This window comes from Numida meleagris, chromosome 1, assembly GCF_002078875.1.
Source record: "Numida meleagris isolate 19003 breed g44 Domestic line chromosome 1, NumMel1.0, whole genome shotgun sequence".
NCBI lineage: Eukaryota > Metazoa > Chordata > Aves > Galliformes > Numididae > Numida > Numida meleagris.
The window spans coordinates 100,566,742-100,583,780 of record NC_034409.1 but is presented as its reverse complement, the minus strand read 5'-3'; the positions used below and the strand labels follow the sequence as shown (position 1 = coordinate 100,583,780).

At 39.0% G+C, this 17,039-nt stretch overlaps 1 protein-coding gene across 2 annotated transcripts in view; it reads left to right on the top strand.

The window, feature by feature from the left end:
* The window catches only part of APP (amyloid beta precursor protein), a 205,621-nt gene that overhangs the window by 178,775 nt on the left and 9,807 nt on the right, over positions 1 to 17,039 (top strand). For both annotated transcript variants that reach the window (XM_021403733.1, XM_021403724.1), the window contains 3 exons: positions 116 to 337; positions 6,349 to 6,402; positions 15,506 to 15,606. In XM_021403733.1, coding sequence (XP_021259408.1) covers positions 116 to 337; positions 6,349 to 6,402; positions 15,506 to 15,606 — 377 coding nt within the window. The remainder of the gene's footprint in view (positions 1 to 115; positions 338 to 6,348; positions 6,403 to 15,505; positions 15,607 to 17,039) is intronic.

Sequence of the window (17,039 nt, the reverse complement as noted above, 5' to 3'; positions counted from 1 at the left end):
TTATCATAAGAAAGCAGAATCTCATGACTGTAAATTTCTACTATAATAGCACTGAAAATAGGTTCTCAGAAATGCAGGATTTTTCAGTTGATTTTCTGTGTTCATTTCCTCGCAGATGAATTGCTTCAGAAAGAGCAAAACTACTCTGACGATGTTCTGGCCAATATGATCAGTGAACCTAGAATCAGCTATGGAAATGATGCTCTCATGCCTTCACTGACGGAAACTAAGACCACGGTTGAACTTCTTCCAGTGGATGGAGAGTTCAGTCTAGATGACCTTCAGCCATGGCATCCCTTTGGTGTTGATTCTGTTCCAGCCAATACTGAAAATGAAGGTAGGAACAATAATGGGAGAAAGCACAGAGTATTCTCGATTGTATTTTATGATGATTCTTTCATTTTATTCATTGAAAATTGGCATATTTCTGATGTAAAAAGGATAGAGGCCTCAGCTGTTAAGTTTTAGAACTAGTCCACTTGCTGTGTCTCTTTGATCAAACAGAGAGTTCTGACTTAACTGTCAGTGTAGACACACAATAAATTTCGGAGTTGAATTTATTTCTCTTTAAAAACAGATCAAAATAAATTCCAGCAAGTTGTGAGTGTCTTACAATGAGGATGAGCAAAGGGAGATGAGTTGTCAGACACGTGCCATGATAAAAATAAGTGCTTTTTATTTTTTAAGTGTTCTTTTAAAGAAGAGCTTTTTATTGCTGGCATGAAAATGATTACAGACCTAACACATTCCTAGCATGAGAGGTTTGGGGGTTGGTTTTGGGTTTTTTTGGTCATATGGAATGTGCTGCCAAAACATTTGTGCATACGCAGCAATGCAGCTAGCTAGTGATGATGTCTTCCCTGAGGAGTACTTTATGTTGCTCATAGGCAAATCTGTTGAAGTGGCTGCCTAATATTTTAATAATTAATGTATAATCTGGAATTGGTGGTTCACTTGGGTGCCAGAGCCAATTAATTAGAAACATAAGGAACTCTGATAATGTCGTTCAAGTTCCTTCTCTTGTGCTTGTTTTCCTTTAGCAGTTCAAATTCATCCTCATTAGTGCTAAGTTAATCCCAGCAGTGGAGGTTTATTTCTGCAGAAGAACACTAGTTTCACAAAGGCTAGAGCTACAGAAGTTTTTCCCATGTACATCTGTGTTTTGTGGATCAAGTGTAGCTGAGCTGTGCAGACAGTGAAGTCTTCCAGAAATATTTTGAAAGCATTGGTTTAGGCTCTACCTGCTCTGAGAGTAAGTTTTGATCACCCATCTTACGCAGTGTGTGAGTGCTTTCCTTTTAGTCTCACTCCAACACAATGTGTGAGAGGCTGTGGGCTGTTTCATGCTTGCAGTGAAGTTGGAACCAGTTTTGTGATCGAAGTGGGTAATTGCCAGGTGTCAGAGAAGCCAAAGATCCAGGATAAAAACATGACTAAGGTGTAAGCAAAGATCAAATAATAAGTGAAATGGAAGCATACCAAATATGAGAGGGGAAGAGAAGAGAGTGGGGCTAAAATTAAACCATCAAGAAGTCAGCAGAAAGGGGACGGGCCAAACTCAGATGGGCTTGCGAGTTGCAAGAACTAGAAGAAAGTAGATGGTGATGAGGACTCTGGACATATCTGGAGGGCAGCTGCGGATGCGTGATGTGCTGACTGGCTGAGAGCAACTGGCCGGATTGCACCAGATGCTGGCAAGTAGTGCAAACCACTGATCAGGCTGACATGGTAAACTTCAGTTTCCTGGTGAATCAGCCATGGCTCGCTATAGTGCAGTTGTTGAGGCTGGCTGCCAGGAGCAGACCATGGTCCAGCTGGTGGCATCTGTCCTGTAGGAATTTTCTAGTAGATCTCTCACTGCAGCTTTTCCCATACTTGAGACATTCAGGACATCCATTCTGTACCCACTGTCTGCTCTCGTTAAACTTGAGGGGGAAAGAAAAAACAGCTTTTTGAAGTCTATCTGCCCACCTTTCAAAATGTACTGATTTCAGTCACTAAGTTCAGAAGTTACTAGGTATACAGGTGCACTCAGACGTACCACAGTTTAATCACACAAGCCTTTTTTTCCTTCAGAAGCCAGACTAAGCCCAGAATTTAATAATCAAATGTACATTCTTCAGTGTGATGCTGAATTCCCTTGGCAAGTATTCTGAGTGTAGTTATCTTTTTAAAATGTATGACAGCAAATAAGAAACAAAAATTCTTCTGCCTTGAATAATGTACTGTTTGATTCTGAATCCTTGTGTATTTTAACGCACTACATCATGCAGCACTTCTTAATATTTACTGTGGGAACATCTTATAGCTTCTATGACTTTAAATTGGTTTGGTTGTTGTTGGGTTTTTTTGATACCAGGATTGCCTTTGTCGTGAAGTTACTGCAGGCAAACAATTTCATTAGTTCAGTCATTACTGACATTTAAGTCTGCACAGTTAGAAATCATCTCATGACTTAAACCCCAGCAAGTCCTTCTTGTTTCCCATTTGACTTCTCTGTCATCTATACAGACAGTACTGACAAATAGTATTTGTGTTGTTTATGTCATTATTTCTCCAATACCTTCTTTTTCTCTTTAGATATCTTCTCTATACCCTTGCCCATAGTATCAAAAGTGGAATTTTGCGGCCTCGTCTTTTTCCTATGTGTTTGTCTCCCATCTTACTGTTCCAGAATCCCAGGACAAACTGTGCCATTTGTCCTCACTTCTCATGCCTGTTTTCCTCCATGTCCATGGTCCAATCTCAGGCTTTGTTTAACTGCTTCCAAAGCTGGTGTTTGTCTTGTTATAATTTGGAAAGTAGCACGAAGTAAATAACAATTGAAACATTTTTCTCCTTTCTCCCTTCCTCTCCCTCTCCTAGTGTGTCTTTGCATAATCTGTTTTTAACAAAGAAAGATCCACTGATGCAGGAAGTGTTTTGTGTTATATGCAGTACTGAGCAAATCAAATGAGTTAAAAAGTAATGTGCCACAGAAACCTCAAATACTGTAGAGTGACTAACTGGTGCAGTATTAATGATGGTCAGCATCTCATGCTGCTGGGAGGTGCTGAGCATGGGAGCGAAGGTCAGAGAACCAAGGACCTCAGCTCCTGTTGGGTGAGGACTGAGGGTACCAACACCATCAAGAAAATCACAGCATGTATAAAAGGAAGGGCCTATTGCCTGTGAAACCTGCTGAGCAATTGTTCCAGCATATTTAACATAGACTACCAGGGGACTACCAGGGAGTTGCCAGTTCAGGCATTGATACTGCTCTAGGTTGGAAGCCCCAAGTTTTTAAAAACTGCTGAATACAAATCCAGAGTGCTAAGAGCTCAGACTTCCTCAATGCGAAGAATTACTACATTATATAAGCATTAGTTTTCTTTAATCTGGCACACCAGATAAATCATTCACCTCATTTCAGACTTCTGTTACTGTCAAAATTTTCAACGGGGCAAGCTCATTGGATCCAGGAACTAACAGGGTTAGGACCTGAGGTTCACTTTCTCCATAGTCACAGCAGTGTGGCTTGTTTTTAATGAACCATTCACAGAATGCTTAAACCAAAATGTAACTGTGGAAAAAAGTGGAGGGAAATGAAGCCAGATAGTCTTAACTTCAGAGTATCCATTGACTTGCATACAAGTGATGAAGATAAAATACTTCCAGAAATGCCTTAAATTTGTCATTGCTTCCCATGCCTGTTTTCTTCCATGACCTAATCGCAGGTTTCACTCAAATATTAATTATAACTTAGATTGATAAATTGCCATATAATCTAAAGGTTTCATAAATCTGTTTGAAATTTTCATCATCTGCATGTTTAAATAAACTGCATGCAAAAATTAATTAAACTGCATGTTTAGATAAACAGATAAGCTTCATGCAAGCAGTTTTTTTACTAAGTTCTTTTTTTCTGATGAGTTAAAATGGTCTAACAAGATATTGAAAGTCTAACATAGCTCAGTAGCTTCTGAAAATACTTTCTTCCTTTTTGTTTCCCTGGGGTAAGTCTGTCAGTAAGTAATTCACTACACAACTTGCACTGCTGAAGCTGTGAAGAGAAATTTGATGATTCCAGAGCATCGAAATGAATGCAGTTTTTATAACACTACATAGTACATCTTAGAGTTGTGACTATTCATAAATGCTGCAATAGATTTAAACTTCTGTATAAACACTGTTGTGAGGCAGTGTGGTCCAGCAGGGAAGACATGAGGACACCCACTGATGAGATTTTCAGAGTTAACTAGTGTTAGTGCATACATCAAAAAAGGGCAAGAGCAAGCAGGTTTTAAAATTAAAATGATACTCGAAAGATGGCGGCTCAGTGCACTCCAGAAGTTGCCCTTCTTTGTATTGTCTTCCCTGGGGCACGCTGCACTTCAGCACTCAGATTCACTGTCTGCCTTGGAAGACCCTTGGCTCTGAGCTTTTGTTACTGGTTTTTGTCCCACTACTGGTTTGTGACCGCTGCAGGTCATTTCACTTTTGTGTCAGTTATGAAATGTGCCAGTGGTGTTTGCCAGCAAAACTTTAGATGACAAGAATTACCCAGCATTAATACTTCAACCTAAAACCAAATATCCTGCATTAACCAGAACTCAGAGAACAGAAAATTCCTTCATTGTTTTCTCCTCTCAGCCACCTTAATTTGTATTGCTACCTACAGCCCACTCTCTCAGTCCTCCATAGGTATTGGCATGACCCTCTGTCAAATTTCTGTCTTTAGCAGATTACAAAGTGCTAAGTGAGAAGGAAATGCAACCTTCAGCCTTCTAGGAAGTGGGGAGGAGTGGGAGGACAACAGAAGGGTTGCAGGGGAAGTTTGGGTGATGTTGGTCCTTGGTTGTCTTTCCTTCAGGCTTTTCCACTGGAGACTGCTGCTGATGTACCTTATGCCAACAGTATTAGAAAATCTTGCAGAATACTTAAATAGGAAAACACTCAAAATCGTATGTTTTAGTTAAGGACAGGAATTGCTTTTAGTAAAGCACTACATAAGGAAAGCAGTGACATGGTCTGCTAGTGCCACTCTGAACTGCTCTGAAGGAAAGGATAGGATGGGTTGCCTCATCTCTGCAGAGTCAGACCTGTGAGCTCCGTGGAAACTTTGCACTTCCAGAAGAGCAAACAAGTCAGTCAGATGTGCCCATCCACTTTTAGACTGCAGCTATTGTAATGTTTACTGCTTTTTTTTCCAGTGGCAGAAGTTACTGCAGTTATCTCCTGGATACAAAGGACATGGGTTCCAGATAGACTCACACTTATAAGCATGTAGGTAAAAAGCCTATAGGAACACAAAGTGACAGAGATTTCCTAAGAAGATGAGCAGTTCCCTTCCTTCAGTCAGCAGTATTGTGTGGTTAGCATGATTTTCTAATGCAGAACACTGTGATTGGTTCTTCTGAATCAAAAACCGTGGGTATGTCCAGTTTTCTGTGTTATTGTGGGTTACTTACTGCTGACTAGAAGATTCGTACTTGAATTCAGAAATTCACTTAAATACGTTATTGAAAAATGTCTGAATTCCAAGCTACAACACAATGGATTGTTTCTAAAATTAATTTATTTTTGACACTGGCCCTTGCAGCACAGTGTAAATAAGAAGGACAAAACTATGGGAGCAAAGGAGAGAAACAAAACAATAAGACTCAAACAGCTCTGAGTTTGCTCATCCTTTTTTTCCACTAGCTGCCATGAGTTCCATCAGTCTTAGATTTTGACTGGTAAAGTTTTAAAATCGTGTACAGTGCACAATTGATCTAGAAAGTGTTGTCTCTACTTTGTAACACTTTCAAAAACGGCAGAACAAATTTACTGTCTACAAATCAGAGCATATTGGAATGAAATATTGAGTGTAGTTTTAAAACGTGCATTACTTTTTTTCAAACCTTACAGCTAGTGCTGTAAATAATCCCTCTTAAAAGGAATAAGGAGTCAGGATTCAGTGGGTTTGTAAGTCAGAATTGATCAAGACATGCTTGCAAGAACTCATTGGTGTCAGTTCTTGCTACCACTTCTAATCAGGTGACTGAGAGATGTTTGCAAGTAATGAATATAGTTTGACTCCTCAGACAGAAAGTCTTTGATCTCAATAGTTTCTCATTTTAAGCAGTAACCAGAATATGATGTAAAATTGACACATAGCTGTGGGACTTTCTTTGGCAGTTGTGTACATCCCTTTTTATTTCCAGCATTAACTGAAGACGGATCTTCTCTAGCTGTTGCTTTTGTAACTTATTTTATGCAGTATGTCTCTCCTCCACTATCCCAAGAGAAGAGCAGTTGAATTTATCATCTAGAGGGATTTTGCTTATCTTCTGTTTACCTTTTTGTTTCTTTTCTGCACCTGCCCAGTTGAGCCTGTTGATGCCCGCCCAGCTGCAGACAGAGGACTCACCACACGACCAGGTATAGAACTTGCACAATTTTTTACCTAACCTGTGTTTTCCCAGCATGGTCTGCTTGTGCTGAAATGACCACCTTTTCTTTGGTATAACCCTTTATTTAAATGTAATGCCATGTCATGAACCAGCAGCTGGTATTTCAGGCAAGTGTTTGCACACAAAACCCTGCTGGACCATGTGAGTGCTGTCTGTGTCCCCGGTATTCAGTATGTGTGCGTGCAGAAGGAGTGGGACCCAGAACTGACACTCACGTTGAGCTGCCAGAGTGCAGGGAACACTTTCAGTTTTGGAATGTATGACAGAAATGTCTAATCCTCAGTACAAGTATACTGTGTTTTGTAAATTGTGACTAATTCATGTATATAATTTAGGAGTTCCAGGGGACATCAAGATTTTTTTCCCAGTGATATTTATCTTAGGTAACTGCGGGAACATAAAAATTGATATGTGTGTTATTCCTCTGGATTCAATTAAGGCACCTCTAGACAAATATTCATGCCATTATAGAATAGAAAGAGGTGATTATTTGCCCTTGGTAGGTACCTGTGTCTTCCTAGTTTGACTAGCTTAAGTCAGGTTGCAAATGTTTAGAGTTGTTGGACAAATTCAATTTTCAAAAGTAAAAGATTGTTTTTCATATTAATTTTTTGCTTTTTAGGTTGTTTTTCCCTCATCTCTGTTTAGGAATACCTAGAAATGCCTGATTACAGCAAGCACAAACAAGCTTTAATTTCAGATTATTTTCTAACACATAAATTAGATCCGTTTATTTTAGGATCAGAATTATTTCAGTGTCACATCATCTTTTTTGTGTGTTATTTCTTTTTTCAGATCAGTTCAAACTGTTCATTCAAACTGCTTTTCCCCTTCATCTTTTCCTCCGAACTTCCACTGGAAAGCATTATGGGCAACACCTTAACATGTTTAAATCTCTCTGATAACTCACTGATGTATACTGACTACAGTGAATGCTACAGTGGGGAATGAGATAAGACCATATGTTACAGCAAGGCTGTAACATAGCCTTGGCTGGCCAGATGACATGTTCCTAGCATTGCTTTAGGAGTCTGATAACTCTGTTGTGCTTAGAGTCTTAATTCATTTCATGAAGAGAGCCTGTAACCTGGTAAAGAGCTCTCTGAGTATTCAAGTTTGTGATGGTTAACCTTTTAAATTTCAATCTTCATGAAGAATCCCCTGTTATGAGGCCCATGTTTATTACTAACAGTTATTCCTTTCTCTCTTCTGTTACCATCCCCCCTCACATACAAGTGATGGAAATTGCTGGTGTCATTTCTCTAGGGAAAGAATTTTCTCGTGCTGCCCCACTCCAGTTTCAGAAGGAAAAGGGATTTTTTAGGCTATTGTGTTAAAGCACCTTGTTGGTTGGTGTTATACAAACAGTGTGAGAAGTATGGCTAGCATATGCCATGAGTGATGTTTGTCAATGTGTAGGATAGACTACTAAGGAGACATAAAAATATTTCAATGTGTGGGCATTATGGCTTGAAATTTCCAGCAGATGCAGGAGGTTTTGCATTAAGGAAAGCACATGGATTAAAAGTAGTATCATGCAGAGGTCTTTGCAGCAGTTGTTGCATTTTAGCACGGTTTAAGTGGTGCAGAGGCCGTTGTTCTACTTTTGGCAAAGAGACTGAATCCCTCCAGGTGGACAAGGATGCACACGAATGCACACTGCATTCCTCTGAGAAGACGAATAGTCACTTCACTAGAGAGGTCAAAATCTCTGGCTGTTGTGCCTGCATTCCAGATTTCACAGCATCAAAATTCTTATATCAGTGCTAAATGTATTGTAATAGGAAGCAAAAAGTACTCTCATCACCATTCCTGGTAGACCTTTATCCTTACATCTTTAATCACCATGTCCAGCTTCTGCAAATTTGTCCTTACTGACACAAATTCTGGCTATAAATGCCCATCTGATTTTCCATCATCTTTTAATAGCAGCTTATCTGTGCTAGAATTTCAGTTTAACAAAAAAATGGTATCAGTCTGAATAGCTGTCATAAACTAGGAATTGTGGAAAGCAAAAGGACCGTTAATTAAACTGTAAAATACAGAGAGATTCTAACAGTTTAAAAATTACTGTGCTTTAAAATGGCTGTACTTGCTAATTAAAAATAACACATCTATGCTAGAGGTTAAAAGAGGAAAAGAGGTTTTTTTTGCAGTCGCTGTACTTTTAATGTAGTGGTTGTACAGTTTGGAGCTATTCTTCAGGAATAAAAGTCTGAAAAATGAGGGTATTATTACAGAATAGCAAAGTATTAACTGAGGGCCCAGAGTCAGATTAATACACGCAGCTGCTTGTAACTTTCTGTTTTCTTTTAATTGCCTGCATTCCTGTTGATTTCCCAAAAGCTTTGCCGTTGTTGTAGTCTTGACTTTTCAGTTTATGCTTCTACTTGTTTTGCTCAAGTGAACTAGCTAGATACCAGCTTCTTCAAGGCTAAAATACAGCTTTCATGTCAACCTGCAGTCGTCCAAGCCTGGGCTTAAAATCCATTGAATGTTTTTTAGTTGCTTTAGGTGTTTAAAATCCTTGGAGAAAATTGGCTCTTGAAGGACCAACACAAATATACTAACACACATCCTTTTTCCATTAACTTCTTACTACTTCTGCCCCATACATCATTCTTAGAACAAATACTGCACTTTTGTTAACAACAGCTCGAGATCCTGCAGATGAGATTTGTCCCTTTCCTACAAGAGAGATTGTTTGGTCACAGGACAGAAAGGATGAGCAGAGCAAGTACTTAGTTGTTTGTAGTATTTATGATAACTAGAGTCTTGTTACTTCACCACATCATTCTCTCTCTTTCAAAAAAGGAAAAAAAGCAACCACAAAGCAACCTAATAGGAAAGGCTGGAAGTGTGAAGAGTTGTACAGTCCGTAGCCTGAAAGCTTATGAGGAAGGACCAAGTGTAAAGTGTTCACTAAGATTCAAGTGGGAGTGGTCTGAATCTCCACCTCTGTTGCATTCCTCCTTGACTAGCAGCAGCTGAAGCTTGAATTCAGGGGGAATCCCTGTTTTCTAGTGTAGATACATCTGCAACAATTCACACTGGTATTTGAAAAGGAGCATAATGCTTCCACACATTTTGCTTCCCCTTTTTAATTCACAACGGTGTTAACAAAAATAATGAGTTAATCCTAAATCTATTTCCTGTCATCTCCTTCCCAGAAGGAAATAAACAGAGTTAATAAAAAGGTCAAAGAGAAGGCAGATATCTGGATGTGCTAAGCAGTCGTCATTGAACTGTGTTTATTAATATACCATGAAATGTTAAGAGGCTTATGGCATGTTTCTCGCCATTTATAAATTGCTTCATACAGAGAGACAGAAGAATTTAGTCCAGTCTGAAAACATGGAAGCTTCCACAGGAAGAGCTGCAAATATGAATGCCACTTTAGCTGACAGTCTAACTGTAAGAGCTTTTTCAATAGTGCCTCATCACTTTTGCAGGATAAAAATTTAATTTCTTGCAGCTGAATTTTGAGTAATTACTGGTAACTTCATTTTGTCTCTATATATAGAGAGAGATGTAAAAACATATGTAAAAACACATCCAGATGCATATATGCAAATTCCCTATTAGTCACGTTAACTCAGCAGGTCTGATCTATGGAAATAGAGTAAAATAGGGGAATAGAGGAACAATTTAAAAGTATGCATTAGAATGGATGTTACTTAATATCAGCAGATTTTCTGAAGTTCAAGGATAAAGAAAATAGCCGTAGCTCTGCTCAGGGTAGATCATATTCACGTGTTGCACAGTTGCAGAGGCTCTGTAAGCCTAATGACTGCTCTGCAGAGTCATTAGCACATATGCTGCAGTCTGTCTGAGGTGGGGGCATGGGGCAGCTTAGGAAATTATGATTTTCTTGCCAAAAATTGCCATGTCTTTTTCTGGTCTTAATGATGTTAGTTCAATACAGCGCTCTTAAACCAACTGTCTTCAGCTACTAAATAAAAATCTTGTGGATTTTTTTTCTTTAGGTAGTTAACTTTGAACACAGTCACGTATGCACCTGCACAGCATCTGTATTGGCATGCCAGAAAAAGGTTACCAAATTGTACTTGTTTTGATTATTTGTTTTTACACAGGTGTGAATTATCTCTGGTCTTCTAGAAAAAAAATGTTTCCAAGGTAGTTCCAGCAAGATTCTTTTTTTCTTTTTAAAAAAGATTTCTTTTAAAAAGATTTGAAAGTTTATTGGAAAAAAAAAATTGTTTGCACATATTTACTGTTTTCTCCAATTTGAGAGCCCTGTAGTCATCCATGAAGTAAAAGCAAACCACCATTTTATAAATTCCAAGGAGAGACCAGAAAGTTTTGGATACATGCAATCTTAAAGGTACTTCCTCCTCACTGATACTTGAGTTATCTTTACTAAAGTGAGTATATAATCTTAATTTTATGCATGAGGAAAATGAAAGGACCAAAATGACAGGCTCTGACTCAACAAATTTTTTCTTAACACTCCTCAAATACAGCTTGCAGGCATGGAGTTAAATGTTTTCCTGAATTCTGTACTTAGATCTATTGCGCAAACCATTTTTAAATGTGCTCCTTACGCCCCCCTCTATGTAGAGACCATCCAATTCTGGCAGTTTCTACTGTACTTCACTCTAAAACTGGAAGACCTTAGACATGGCTAAGATTGTTTCAGATCCTTGCAGAACAAAATCTCACTAATCTGTTATTCAACCAGTTGGTGAACCAGTCACAGGCACAGGAAGTGTACTAAGTAGTGCTCACCTAAGTACTTTCTTGGTAGAATTCATTGTATCGTATTCATTCTTGTCCTTCATTAAGCTTAAATATATATTTACACAAACAGAAGCTCATCTGTGTGAGGGTAGAATGTTCCTCAAAGCAGCTGCCTTGCTTTATTTCATCAGAGTAGTTTTTAACTCCATGTTTTATTGGTGGTGGTGTTGTTGTTGTTTGTTTTGGGTTTTTTTTGTTTCCTGTTAGGGCAAGGAACAATTAAATTTACATACGCTGCTCTTTGCTGTTTGGAATATATGTTTCTGTGTATGTGCCTGTGTGTGTACGTGTGTATATGTATAAACGTGTGTATGTATAAAAGCAGTTAACATTGCTAATTAACAGCAATATAATTAAAAGACCATGATTCAACAAACCTAATTAGTCAAGGGCAAAACAAGGAAAAAAAAGCTAAATCTTATTCTGTTTCATATACAATTGCTTGGCACACATTTATTGTTAGTAAACGGTTTTATTTTATCAAAGTATAATCTTAACTAGCCCATTTTGTTGGATTTTACTGAATGCTTTTAAGACTGTGGTTTTGATGGCTAAATAGTTTTTGTCAGTTTTGCTAAGATGCAAGTTAAAATATTTACCAGCTGCACTGTAGCATTTTAAAATGGGAGTAATTAGGAATGCAACTCCCTAGAGATAGTATGTAATTTAGAAGAAAAAGCACTAATAATTATCATTAGTTGTGAGTTTGCAGTGAGGCTGTTGCTCCCATTTTCCTTCTTTTATCTTGGCTTTTGTATTTGAATGAGTACAGCGGTCTTAGACAGCTGTTTACATCACATATCTCCAATAAAACCTTGAGAAAGACCCTAAAGCTTTTCTTTCTACTACCTTTGAAAAATCTGAGGTACTTCTGTAATTCCTGCCTGAGGTGTTTGGCTCTGTTTAACTGAAGCTAACAAAGACCCACTGTCTAAGCTATCATAGCTTGCTTCCAATAACTGTGATCAGAGCCCAAGAGCAGTGGTACCCAAGTCCATTATCATGCCTCTGGCAGTGGTGTCTATGGAATACTTAGAGATTTCACCTCTGCCTTATTACTCCTAGCACATCCTCTGAGTTTTTGGCAGCCAACATTTGATAGACTTCCAGGATTGGAAATTGTATTTTCACCATTGTGATAGTAACCCTAGATGAACTTTTCTTCTTTGCATTTGTTCTTTTGTATTTTGAGTGTTCTTACTGTTTGTGCCAATGAGTTCCACAGTCCAGTTTTTCATTACACTTCCTTATGTTAGTCTTTAATCCACTATTTAATAACCATATTGCTGTCCTGTATTCCATAGGAGAAATAATGAATCACTTCTTGTAGATTTTCTCCTTGTCGTTCACAGTCATATCGATGTCTGTAGTGTCTTTTTCCAGTTTGAACACTCCTGATTTGTCTAGTCATTCCTTATCCAGAAACCATCCCATACCAGTGGTTGTCTCCCTGCTTTGTATCTTTTCTAGTTCTTCTGTGTTCATGTGGTTGAGTGTCAAAAACTGATAGCCATATGTAAAATGAGGTTGCATCATTTGTATAGTGGTGTAATGACATTTTGTTTTCTCTGTTCCTTCATAATTACTTCTATCTTTCTCTTTGTCTTTTTGACTGCCACTGAGACAAGTGCTCACAGAAAATTATCCACAGTGACTCCAAGGTCTCTGTCCTGGGTGGAACAGAGCCAATTTAGAGCCCATTGTTGTGTATGTATAGTTAGGGCTTTTTATCCCTGCGTTCACCGCTTTCCGTTATGTCAACATTAAATATCCTTTTCCTTTTATTGTGCACTCAGAATTCGTGCTGTTCTTGCAGTTGGTTTTACTTTGACTTTTTTTTTTTCAATAAACTTTGTCACTGCACCATTCACACCATTATTCTGATCACTTCTGCAAATAGCACAACGCAAATCCTTGTGACACTCAGCTGGTAATTTTCCTCCATTGTGAAAAATGATTGTATATTTACACTTTCTTTCCTGTCTTTTAATTGGTTATGGAAAGTCAAGTAGGACTTTCCTTTGTAATCCTTCCCATCTTAGCTTCTGCCACAGCTTTGGCGAGGGATCTTCTCAGTTGTTTTTGGAAATGGAGATTCACTCTGAGCCAGGTCACTGTTTCCCACGTGCTTGCTAGCTCTTCAGTGACCTCAGAGAGATTCGGGAGCGGGACTACTCTCTACAAAACTTAAGTTGATTCTTCACTAATATGTATGTGTATGTATGTGTTCAAATCAGTATTTTCAGTGAATTTGCCGGCTGTAGCAAGTGAGTTGTACAATTCCCGCAGTCCTTGTCATGGCGGAGTTTCCACATGGTGGTTTGGCCATTGTAGCTGAGGAGCAGCCAGTGTGGCCATGGACAGCAGCAAGCACCTGGGAGCAATTCAAACTGTGTGAAACACTGCTATGTCACTATTGTTTCCCCCATTTCATCCTAACAACAAAGAAGCAGAGGGTTTGAAAATGTGAGCCTCATTGTGGCCAGATAAGTGTACTCATTTTCTTCACTTCTTGATGAAGGTATAGGGGACATTTTGGGATCATGCACAAAGAAGAGTGAATGGTGTTCTTAGTTTGGAAAGCTAACCGTAGCTGCTTCAAGTATAGAAAATTAAATCTCTTTTCAGGCACCATGTGGATTTTATTTCCTTCATTTCCATTTCATTGACAGATCATCTTGGTTTGTTTTCAAACTGCAGTTCCTTAAGTACTTCACTGTTCTTGCATTTAGAAATGGCCTCTTATGTATAAGTGTCATAATATACTTGTCAGTAAGTGTAATGTGGCATCAAAAATCAGATGCTTAATTTAAAAAAATGAGATCTTTGAAGTGCTTTATTCCTTAAAAAGAAGATAGATTTTGTGGGGCAGTCAGACTGTTCCAGAAAATAACCGTAAATAATCTACTGTGTGAAGATTATTCTTGTTTTAACCTTTCTATGGTTTATTGTGAAAAGCAAGATCAGTACCACAGATTGAGATTGTCAGTGCAGTCTGTAGAATTTCTTGGGAAGGTTCTCACTGTCTCATAATACAAAACTAAATCAGTATTTAATGGAAAAAAAATGCATGTTCAAAGGCAATAAAAGGGCAATTATGCTTTCATTCAGTGCTACTTCAGACTGTGAAGCTCATTGGCACATGGAAGTCTTCAAGAATGTATTGACAGTCCAGAAAGGTGGTGGAACACAATCAGTATTGCTGAGAATTTAGAAGAGGTTTTTGCTCTGCATCAGAGCTTATGATCAGCCCAAAATACTAAGAATCCGCGGGGGTTGGTAAAACGCAAAAATAAATACAGACAAGGAATATGAACCTGTTGGTTCTTATCACGTCGGATGGTGAGGAAATAACTTGTCATAAACACCATGTTTCTGCAATGTTTGTATCTCCAAGCAATATAAATGTCAATCAGTTATAATGAGAAGGGGAATAGCCAGCTATGTGAATATCCGTATGTTCTCTACAAGCCAGAGCCAGTTTTTTGGGACATAATATTCATAGGTGTACATAAAGGATGCACTGCTCAGCTGTTCTAAGTCTGGCTCACTCTCCAAAGGCTACCTTACAGAGAAAGTCCTGCCCTTCTTCCCAGTTAGGCAAGCACAGCGTCTTCCCTTTGCACCTGTAAGGGGAGAGCAGGTCTGCAAACTGCAATTAAAATCTCTTCAAGCTGTCATTACTTGCTTTGCTTTATGCTTCTAATCATGAGATAGGGTTCTCTCCTAGGCAGGAGTCAGTTCTGAGCAGTTTGAAATACAAGGGTAAGAATTCTGTAAACTTCACCGACATTAACAGTGAGTTATTTATGTGTGTTTGCATATAAGATACAGGTTCACATTATATGGGGTTTCCCACCTCGCACCACTGGTATGTGTTTTTAACTCAGAGCAGCCTGAGCTTAGGGAGGAAACTGATTTCAGCCTGAACGCTAAATTTGCTTGACATTGCTAAAGAGGCTGTCAGGGCAGATCCATCTGCATCCTGTGAGCCAGTTCAGGAGACTGTGTTGGTCCCTGGCAGCTTAGCTCTTGCCGTGTTTCGTACTGAAAGCCTTTGATGCTTGTACCAGCATAGCTGCAGAGAATTAAGGAACACTAACAGAGGAGAAATTTTACCAGCTCATTCTGTGTCACCTCAGTGACTGACATGTCAGACGTACCTCACTTTCCTCCCAGTTCCCTTTCACGCTGCATCACACCTCCTCCGTGTGAATGATACCGTTGCCTTCTGCTCCTGTACTGGTGGAGGTAAGCAGAGTGCGATTCGGTCGATGACTTTAACGGAATGTCACTGCGTTGCAATGCAGGTTCTGGCTTGACCAATGTAAAAACAGAAGAGGTATCTGAAGTAAAGATGGATGCGGAGTTCCGACATGACTCAGGATATGAAGTGCATCATCAAAAGCTGGTGAGTGAACAGATGGTGCTCTGTCTGTGTGGTGTGGACTGCTGAACGTGATGTGAACTTGGGGGTCAGCTCTGGTCCTGTTTCCTCTGGGTGGATGCTGAAACTGTCAACAAAAAGTTTTCATGTGAATAGCTAATGATTCCAGTGGTTCTCTCTAAAATAGAAGTAAAGCTGGAATAATTTCAGTAGTGAAGATGAGAGCCAGTAATTCTTATGTAAGAGGAAATTCTGGCTGTTCTTCCACTCACACCACCACGTGGCCAGATGTGTAGTTGGGCAATACTGTCCTGCCGTCCATCTCCCCTTGTCACATAGCTAAAGTGAAGAGATACAGAGAAAGAAAATGCTACCTAAATTTAAAAAGAAAAAAAAAAAAGTCACATGGAGACACAGCATGGTGCAGCTAGAAATAGAGTGACACCTATTCAGGAATAGATTCCTGTTCTCTCAAAACAGATGGGAGCAGGGCATGAAGGAGCTGAACTCCGTGGAGCATAACCTCTCACAAGATCCCCTGCTTGGAATAAGAGGATGCTGCTTTAGCTTTGTGCATCTGCGTGTTTTGTTCCATAAGCTGTATTGAATTACTAACAGATTAAGGGCAAATGGGATAAATATACCATTCCTTCCTTGAACTGTATTTCTTAAGTATACAAAAATAACAACCAAAAGCTATGTAAGTAAGAATAAGCATATTCTAAAAGCTTTTCTTCAATTCCTTAATAAGTAATGAAGTACAGCAATGTTGACTTTTCTGCTTCCCCTTTTGTAAAGGTACATTACATGATGAGATTTCAGTTCTGTGACTTTCAGTATCATATTAAACTTGAAAGCTTTTTTTCTTAATATATTCTTAAAGCTAAGTAGTGCTGAAAATTAAAATTAACATGGGACTCAGATTTGCATTTGAACTAGGCAATCACTGTGTGAAAAGATATTCTGCTGTCTCTTTGATGCTGAGAACTGAGAATTCCCAGTTTGATGAGCTAATCCAAAATGCATTAGTGCTAATTTGGGAAATTCTGGCGTGCTTAGCTCAGATGAGTTAAACATCCTGATGGAGAAATACCCTGTGAGTTTACTGAAGGGAAGGAGCCTGCAGAAGTGCATTTTTAGACACTTGTTCGTTAGTTATTGATCCTGCATCACATACACTTCCCTGCAGCGACCTTTAGTGTTTAAGTGGTTTGACAGCGGCCATTTGGAGCTGCCAGCTGCCCTGCCTGTGGTAGCTGATGGGGAATGCGTTGTAGGCTATGCACTCAGGCAATCTGTGTCATGCTTAAAATGGGACCTTTCACGCTTTTTAAAGCATTTAATGCCATGCTTCTTGCTGATAGCTGTAGCCATTATTTAAAAATCAGCAAGCAGTCCTCTAAGTTATCTTTTCAGCTGAGACCGAGCAAGGAGTCTGATACTGTTGAGAAAGTGCT